Source organism: Sturnira hondurensis, unplaced genomic scaffold, assembly GCF_014824575.4.
Source record: "Sturnira hondurensis isolate 20B ecotype Veracruz unplaced genomic scaffold, ASM1482457v3 Scaffold0004089, whole genome shotgun sequence".
NCBI classification, from domain to species: domain Eukaryota; kingdom Metazoa; phylum Chordata; class Mammalia; order Chiroptera; family Phyllostomidae; genus Sturnira; species Sturnira hondurensis.
The window spans coordinates 434890-443941 of record NW_028076720.1 but is presented as its reverse complement, the minus strand read 5'-3'; the positions used below and the strand labels follow the sequence as shown (position 1 = coordinate 443941).

General features: G+C 54.8%; 1 protein-coding gene and 1 long non-coding RNA gene across 3 annotated transcripts; one reads left to right on the top strand and one right to left on the bottom strand.

Moving 5' to 3' along the window:
- The first annotated feature begins 3057 nt into the window (after positions 1 to 3057).
- On the top strand, positions 3058 to 5019 carry LOC118985106 (uncharacterized). The gene is made up of 2 exons (XR_005066056.1): positions 3058 to 4520; positions 4775 to 5019. It is a non-coding gene; the product is annotated as an uncharacterized LOC118985106 (long non-coding RNA).
- On the bottom strand, positions 4841 to 7115 carry ZG16B (zymogen granule protein 16B). 2 transcript variants are annotated; one of them, XM_037043444.1, is made up of 4 exons: positions 7009 to 7115; positions 6835 to 6917; positions 6508 to 6613; positions 4841 to 5307 (listed from the first exon to the last, which is right to left on the bottom strand). In XM_037043444.1, the coding sequence occupies exons 2-4, from the start codon at positions 6887 to 6889 to the stop codon at positions 4965 to 4967; spliced, it is 504 nt and encodes a 167-aa protein (XP_036899339.1). In that variant the 5' UTR covers positions 6890 to 6917; positions 7009 to 7115; the 3' UTR covers positions 4841 to 4964. The 2 variants fall into 2 exon arrangements, with proteins under 2 accessions (XP_036899339.1, XP_036899340.1); XM_037043445.1 differs by lacking the exon at positions 7009 to 7115 and having other exon boundaries at positions 6835 to 6994.
- Positions 7116 to 9052: the final 1937 nt, after the last annotated feature.

Below are 9052 nucleotides of genomic sequence, written 5' to 3'. Positions count from 1 at the left end.
CCTCTCTTCCCCAGAGCCTCCCCTGAAGTTATCTCAAAGTCTGTCACTCCTGACCCCAAGGCCCAAGTCCTGGGGCACCGCCTCAAAGCCACGCTGTTGTTCCTGACCCTCGGTCTTCTCCAGTCCTACCTGCAGCGCCCAGGGGAAGACTCTGCCCCTCCCTTTCCTTAACTACCCAGCACAAAACCCTGGCCTCCACGCCTGCTGAAGGCAGAGCTGGACCAGACATTTGCAGATGTGGTCCCTGGCCCCGGGACTGTCCTGCCCCTCACTTCCTGCCCCACTCCCCCTGATATGCATCTGCCTTCAGAGATGCAAGGCTCCCACTTCTACGTAAGGGGAGAATAGCAGAGGGAGACCCAGGGGGTCAGGATCTTCATGCGGATGAGGGATCCATAAAGGGCTGAGTAAGACTTGGGTCATCGGGCTGACGAGTGTCAGGATGGGAATGTCTGAAGGATCCCTTTTCTGGGGTGTTCCTGGTCCCTTAACACCCCTGGTTGTGTGCAACAGAGGCTTCATCACGTGCGGTTCTGTTTCCCCGGTCTGTCCCTTGCTCTGTCCTAGAGCCACAGTCGCCCCTGACTGGCTCTGTCCTGACTGTTCCCACCAGTAGCCTCTCCTCTCACAGCGCCCAAAGTGTCTTCGGTTAGAGTTGCCAAATTCAGCAAATCAAAATACAGTAGGCCCCATTAAATATAAGTTTCAGATACACACAATTTTTTAGTATAAATATGCCCTATTGAGAATTTGGGATATGCTTATGCTATAAAAAAGGAATATTTGGGACATAGTTATACTTTTAAAAAATACAATGTCTGATATATACTTATACAAAACATTATTCATTGTGAATCTGAAATTCAAATTTAACTGAGTGTCCTGCATTTTATCTAGCATTCCTATTTGGGATATGTCTTGGAGTGTGAGAGCAGGAAGAGCTGATTTAGAAAGTCTAGGGCCTGGCTGAAAGGTCATTCAGGCCATGGCCCCATCTTTCGCTGTGCTCGGTTCATCAGTTTTCAGCCCCTTGGTGGACAGGCTGTTCCACGGCCCCTCTATCCACATGTGACACCATATGAAAACCTGACTTGCCCATCACTGACTCTGAGAATGGCTGGCTCAACTTGGGTCAAGATCCCCCTGGGAGCCATAGGGCTCAGGTGAAGGTGTGGGTCCAAAGAGCTCAGCGTAGCGGCCTCGGCCTCACTCTGGGTGGGTATGGAGGGGGCCACAGGAGGAAGACCTCACTCAGAAAGCTGCCACACACTCTTAGAGAGTGTCTCGCGCCTGGACTGCAGGAGGCCACTGCTGTCAGTTCCCCCCTTTGGCCTCTACCCCAGCTAGCTTGCAGCTGTCCACTGGACCCACTAAGACACACAGGAATAGACTGGGAGGCAGCTGGGGAACACCTGACCACAGTTGTGGGTCTCATGCCCACACTCTCCGCAAGACTATTTGGGGACTGAGGAGGAGGGGTGTGTTGCAAAAAAAGCTCCGAAATTTTTGGAGTGCCCGTGATCACTGGTCTGGATATCAGGTGAGCAAAAAGCACCTGTCCAGGAGACAGAAGTGCACGTAATGAATCGGAGAAGCCCCGGCGGGAAGCCCTGGAGCTGGAGGGTTGCTGTGAAAGGGAAAGAACTGGCCATTCTCACTAGATAAACCAGGCACCAGTCCAGCTCAGAAACTAGGCAGGTGACAGGAAGACTTCCTAGCTGTGGGGCTGGCCGAGCTGGGAGCAGGTGTGGCGCTGGACCCGGCCAGTGAGTCAGCCTCCTTCCCAGATTCTAGCTGAGGTTTGGGGGCATCAGAGCCGGTGGTACAGAGCCCGGATCGGTCCGGCACAGCAATTTATGCTGTGGGCAGGCGAGCGCATCGCAGTGGTGGCCCGCAGAGCGCGCTTGCGCTTCTGCATCCAGCACCTGCGCTGAAGCACCACCAGGGGGCAACAGGCTGCCTTTGGATATCCACTCTCCCGCCGCCGCCGGGCAGCAACTCCTGTCAGCCAAGGGCCAGCACTCTTGCCTCTCTGGGATCGGCTTCAAGTGGCGTTGCGTCCTGAAGAAGTCGTCCGCTCAGGTGTCCACCACGGTGACCAAGAAGTTGACGACCGCTGCGGGGAAAGTGTGCCAGCCGGGCCTCCCGAGGGTTCTGGGTCCCACCGCAGGCAGCATCCTCGCTGCCAGGTGCGCTGGCTAACCTGGCAGGACTGGGGAGGAGGTGACTCCGACGAGCACCAACCCGCATGGCCAGGGCGACCCCGAGTGTCCGTGTTGAATACAGGGTTCTGCACATGCGTGAGCCCCTGTTGTCCTTGTCACCAAAGAGAGTGGGCTTGGGATCCCCCAAGCTCCCACACCAGGGTTCTGGCCCTGGACTCGGGCACTATGCAAGGACTGCACCCTGAGAACAGGTGGGGCGTCTCAATCAACACCTGACTCCGCAGTGCCAGGCACAGCTTGGCAGGGAGGACGCGCTGGGTTTGCTGCTGGAACTCAGCAAATAAGAATTCCTTATTGGAATTCTTCCCCCAGGAATGGAGGAATTCCTGAGAACCGTTTCACCAATAAGAAGTGGGTGACCGACTGTGCTTCAGAATTAGTCTGAGCCGGTGCCGTTCACTGTCTGCTTCTCACCCCCTCTTCTTCCTCCCCTCCCTCCTCCTTTCCCACTGTCCTCACCCTCCTCCTCTCATCCTATCTGATCCCTATCACAAGGTAAGGGCTGCTATGCAGGCTTTTCAAGTCGACATCGTCCCGTTTCTGACCATCCCTGTTGCCACTCCAGGAGGTGTTAGGGAGCAGCGTCCCCTTCCCCCTCCATTTGCAGTTGTCAGCCCCAAGGAAGGTAAGCCCCTGTGAAAGAGGTCAAGAGTCCCTGTAGTTTCAAAAACAGGTTTCCCTTTTTGCAAGCCAAGGGCAAGGGCAAGCCAAGGGCAAGAAATCAGTTTCTCAGCAGCACTGGCCCCCAAGCATGGCAGAGCAGGACAAAGTGGGGAGGGGCGGGGAGGATTCTCCACGACCTGGGAAGACAGGGGCTCCTGCAGAGCTGCCTCAGATACACTCGCCAAAATTTTCCTATGCATAGTCTATAAATGCCCATGCTTTTATTATTGACACATTAAAAGACAAGCCTGAAAACACCATGATTTTGAAGTAGTGATGAGTGTATAGTTCAAGATATCTGGGACAAACGTAATTAATATGACAAGGTCCCAGGCACTGTTGATGAGGTGAACAAAGTCACTTTCGTTCCTGAAGGGAAAACAAAATTTCAGTGAAACACAGTAAGGAGGTACTGCATTTTTCCCACTATAAGGCACACTTGCCACCCCAAACTTGGGGGGATGGGGGTGCATCTTATAGTCCGGTTGAAGCTTACCTGGCTAGTAAATGTAGTTTACATATATACTGATTGGTGAAATATGATGTTATTTATGTTATTAAATATTTTACCACATTTTTTTCCTTCAAAAATCCCCCCACCCATTTTCTGCCTCTAAAACCTAGGTGCACCTTGTGATCTGGTATGTCTTATAGTCCTAAAGATATGGTCATTTTTTTCATATCCAAGTTCATGGATTCCCTGAATTTTTTCCACAGACTCTAGGTTAAGAGCCACAAAGTCATCTCAACCAGCATTTAAAATTAAAATCAAAGCAGAGAAAAATCACATCAGCTCTATCTCACACCGGGAGATGAGAATTGGTTGGGAAGTCTTTGCCTTGGCCTGTGGTTCTGAGCCCAGACCTTGCAGCCACACTGACACGAGTTGGACCTTTTCCTGCCGTGTACTGCTGGGCGACCTAGATCCAGCCACTGTGTTCTCTGTGCCTCAGTTTTTTCCTTTTGCAAATGGTGGTGGTGGAGGTCTGGCCTTACAGGCTGCTGTGAGCAGGGAGTTCTGGTGAGATGGTGCCTGGCACTTGGCACCATCGCCGTTTGGCTGTCGCAGTGTGATGGATGTGTGTGTACTTTGTGTCGCAACATAAAATGTTTCTTCCTGTGGATCAGGGTCCAAAGTGTTTGGAAGCCTCATCCCTGGAGGATCCTGGGACTCAGACCTTGGCAAGAGCTCACATAGGATCCAAGGCTTGGGAAAGAGAATGCAAAGAACATGCAAGGTCTGGGGTCTGCATTAGTTTCCCATTGCTGTTATAATAATTTACCAAACTTCAAGGAGCACTGTTCTTTTCTACTTCTGCCCGCCCCTCTTTGCCTGTGTTGATCTCTGTGCCTGGAATGACCTCCTCCCCTCTGTTTCCACAGTTCTCACTCAGTCTTTAGGACTTAGCTCAGACATTGCCTCACCCAGGAAGGCTTCCGCGAAGCAGCCTGCCACCACACCTTTGGGAAAGTGCCTGTGCGTGAAACCCTGCATGTTTCCATATCAGCTCAGAAGCCACAACCAACTGCCACCATCTGGTCTGCTTCTGCAATCACCCTGCATGGGGTGCCCTCCAGCAGAACACCTGGATTCTTCCCTACACCCCCAGAGGCCAGGAGAACCTGGCCTGGGTGAGATCTGGGCAAATGTGTGCAGAGCGAGTGAATGAGCGAGTGAGTGACGGATGAGCGGCTTCCCTGAGGCCCCTTGTGCGCTCAGAGAAGCCTGGAACTGAGCCTGGGCCAGCAGAGGCCAGCTAGGTGGGCTGGGGTGAGGGCAGCACCCTTGGAGACCAGAAACCTCCACGATTGTGAAGTCGGCCCCGGGTCAGTCTTGCATCCTCAGGGAATGGAGTGTCAGACCTCACTCTTGTCTCACCCTGCAGCTCCATTCACTGAGTCTCAATCCAGAGGCCAAGTCCCCGACAATCTCACCCAAGAACGATGCACGGTTCCTGCAGAAGCTTTATTTATTGGATTCTGATTCAGTGCCTGATGTGGCTGTTCTGGAGCCACCACCAGTCTGACGGCCTCAGCAGGATGATCCACGCCCCCATCCCTGAGGTTCAGGAGCCCTCAACTTCTTGTTTGGTTTTGTGGTGCTTCCGTGGACACCTGTACTCGAGGATAACCCCAATTAAAACCGATGCCCGTGATGCCAAGGAACTGATACTGGCCGAAGAGTCCTGTGACCACGTTTCCAGGCTGGTCGGGGTAGACGACGAAGCTGCGGCCGTCGTCCTTCCCGAAAGTGGCCCAGCGCCCAAAGTCGGTGTATATGATCAGATGCCGGAGGTAAATCTTATGCGAGCCGTACACCCCTATAATGTGTTCGCCCGGCCACAGGATGAATTCCTGGGAATTTCCACCTGAGACGCCGAACGCTTCACTCCAGGAGGATCCATATCTCACCTGGATACTGAGAAAGTGGGAGATTTGAACACTCCGGATCCAGGCTGACTCGCCATTCTCCAGGTCCTCTACCCCCCACACCACTCCTGCCCTCAGCCCCTGTGGGAGACCGGCCCTGTCACTGAGGCATAGGTCCTTGCACACAGGGCTTGGCGTTCCCGAGCCAGACACGCTGTTCTCAAGGCCCCGTACTGCTGCTTTTGGAAGTGGTCTGGGGCTTGTTACCCAGCCTCTGCTGGCCTCAGTTTCCTCATCTGCAGAGTGGGAGATTATTGGAAGTGGGAGCTGAGCTCATGCGTAGAGAGCTCTGCGCAGTGCCAGGTCCCCATGGTCCTGAAGCGGTGCCAGCTGTCGCCCTTGCTCAGAGCAGGAGAGCTGCTCTCCAGCCAAGCTTGGCTTTTCTGAGCCCAAGTCACGCCAACAGATCAGGTCACAGGCCTGAGACGCAGGTGACTTCTCAAACTCACCTGGAGGAATTCCACTAGCTTTGCTCACCTGAGCTCGCCTGTGTCCTTCCTCCCACCTTGGTGCCTATCTCAGAGCCTCCTGCTCTACCGCCCCTGCCTGTGCTCTGCCCCCTTTGGTACCCGCCGCTTTGCCCTATTTCTCCTCCCCATCCCGGTCCCGGGGCTCCTTTAAGTGCAGATCAAAGACTCGCCCCAGACTTTGGGCAGGGACACTGCCCTACCGTTAGGGAAATGGCCCTGGGCTTTCTGCCTCTACACACTTCTGGCCACGGTCCACTCTGACCCTCGCTTCCTTTCCTCCTTGACCCTAACCTTCTCCCTGGTTTTTCCATAAGGCATTCTCAGACTGAAAGGCTGTTTTTGATTGAGTTGAATCTGGGTTGAAAGGAGAAAGTAGGGAGAAGCATCATCTATTGTCTTCTTTAGACCAACCCAGAACGCAATGTCTGGACTTCCAGGTGGAGACCGGAAGAAGCGGGGCTGGTTTGCAGGAGAGGGGGAGGGGGGAGAGGGGGAGAGGGGGAGAGGGGGAGAGGGGGTAGCTGCAGGAAAGGAGTGGATGGAAGGGTGGTGGCTGGCGGCTCCCTGGCTCCGGGGACTCAATGGGCCTCCGAGAGCCAGCAGGAACCCAGTTAAGATGTTGGAGAAGAGGTGCTAAGCCCCCTTCCCCAAGTCCCCAAGACTGTGTGTGGTGTGAGTTGGGACACAGTGATAGGACTTCACGCCCTGCTCCTACTCACCTCTTAAATATGCCTATAAGGCTTATAGACACCCGAATCCCAGTTATATCATTTTCATAGTCTGGGGCGGTACCGAAATTCCAGCCTCCTCCACTCCCAAACATCTCTAGATGGACGAAAAAATGAGTTAGGGGAGAGAGAAAAAGTAACATGGTAATAAGTTATCTTTGAGCAGAACTGGACAAAGCCCCGTCAGGCAGATGAAACAGTTGTGAAACTAGAGTCAGTCAAGGGCGGGGCCCAGACCCTGGGGTGACTTTGTTGGAGGAGGTGAGGGTAGCCACCGGGGGGATGGGTGGGGGGGGAGGCAGACCCCGCTAGACTTACGTCCTGCCCAGCAGGTGGTGCTCCAGAGGACGGCGAGGGTCAGCCACCGCAGCATGATTTCTGGCTGGTGAGTCCCGAGGCTCCTGGAGAGAGGGGACAGCCCACTGGGCTCTCAGAGAGGGGCCCTGCCTGACCTTGCCAGGCCCCTTCCATGGGAGGGCAGCACTGACCTACCTGGTCAGAAAAGTCTTGTCACTCAATGCTGGCACCCTCTACTCGGCCTTTTATACCCTCCCAGGGCCCTGTGGGCCCCCATCCAGAAGGAAGGAGTGGAAGCCACCATGGGACAGAAAAAGGAGCTGGTCAGTGAGGGCTCTTCCTGGGGGAATCCCCAGAGCCATCCTGGGGGAGGCTCCCGGACATGCTCTTTGTCGTCTTGGCCTCTGGTCCTACACAAACAAAGCAGGACTGTGGCAGAAATTTTGCTGTCGTCTCTGAGTCTCTCTTCTCAGCACCTGGACGAGATCTTGACTTCAAAGGTGGGGAGAGTCTGCCGAGAGCTCTTCCCTGGGATGGCCAGACAGGATGCAACCGCGTGGGGGCTGCAGGTGAAGGCCCACAGAGGGCCCGAGGGGCCCAGGGCTCCTGCCTTGTGCACAGTTGGGCTCAGCACCTCAATCAGGTCTGGACAGAGCCTGGTGTCCCCTGGACCCTCAGGAGCCCAGGTCAAGCTCCCCACAAACCCCCAGAGAGCTGGAGTGGATGACACAGTTCTGTGTGTCTTGCACAAGGCAGAAGAGGTACTCCAGGCACCGGCCCTCTAGGGTCTCTCACTTGGAATCTGTCTGCAATTTTTTGTCTGCGCCAAGTCTGGGAGCAGCTGGGGATGGACCTGCCTTAGTGGGATGTCAGGTGCCCAACAGCACAGGTGCCATGACAGAAGGCACAGAGGCTTGGGGACAGGTGAGCTTCCAGGCCAGTCCTCTGAGGGCGCCTGAGGCTAGGCCAAGGGGTCAGACTGTATCTGGACGGAACAGGGTCTCCTTAAAGTTCTGGGGCCCCTGCTGGTGCCGCAAGTCCAGGCTTTCCGTGAGGCGCTGCAGCTAAGGCTGTCCGCGGGGCCTCCTGACTCTTTTGAAAGAACCACGGGATCACGGTCATCAAGACAGGTAGGGGCTGCTCGTGGGCCTGGGTGCTGGAGCCAGACCAGGTCCAAATCCTGTCTTCCGTTCTTACTTGTCACATGATTTGGGGAGGTCATGTCACCTCTGTGCACCTCGATTGTTTTGTTTGATATATGTGGGTAACAGTGGAAGCTACTCACAGGATATTATGGGAATTCAACAAGATGCTTCTCCAGCTGAGGGCCTGAAAACCGACCACTTGACGCCACATGGGCAGGTGTACAAGGTTTTGCTTTGCGGCTTCCTTCTTCGCAGCACAGATTAGAAATAGCAGACTTCTACTTCTGGAGGTGACCGGTTGAATAAATGACGGTGTTGCCTACACGACAGGATATCTACACCGGTGTGAAGAGGGACCGGAGCACTCCTGCTGCGCTGACACGTTGCCCGAGGACACCGGCCACCAGGTCACACGGGAAAACAGAACGGGCTCGTGTGTGCGCAGAGAGACTTGCTCAGGGAGCGGGGCCTCCCCGGGCTCTGAAAACGCGGGTTTCATTGGGATGACGGTCAGGGAGGGCTGCGGGGCAGGGTGGAGGCCCTGTTCAGCTGGCACCTAATGGATTACCTATGCCAGGGCCCTAGGACAGGGGTCGGCCACTGTGGCTTGTAGCCGAATCCGGCCATCTGCCTGGTTCTGCACAGCCTGTGAGCGAAGAACACTCTTTCCATGTTTAAATGGTTAGCAAAAATTCTCAAGAAGAATAGCATCTTGTGACCCATGGACATTCTGGAACATTTCAGTGCCGTCAACTGTCAAAGGAGTGTCATCAGCACACAGCGCCACCCACCCATTTGCATGTAGCTGGGGCCCTTGGAACAACAGGCACAGATGAGTCCTTGCAACAAAGAGTTTCAGACTTAGAAAACCTAGGCCCGGTCTTTCACCCACACATTCGGGGGACCCTGGGGATCCCTGTGTTTCCTGCTTTGGAACAGTCACAGCCCTGTCCATGGTACTGGCCACATGCGGTTTTGGGGAGAAGTGGGGGGTTCCATTTAACAACCACCCTTTCGGGGAGGCCAGTGCAGAGAGGGGCTCTATCCTGAAAACTGCGCCCTGGCCCTGGACTGGTCCCCCCCAGAGAGGATCC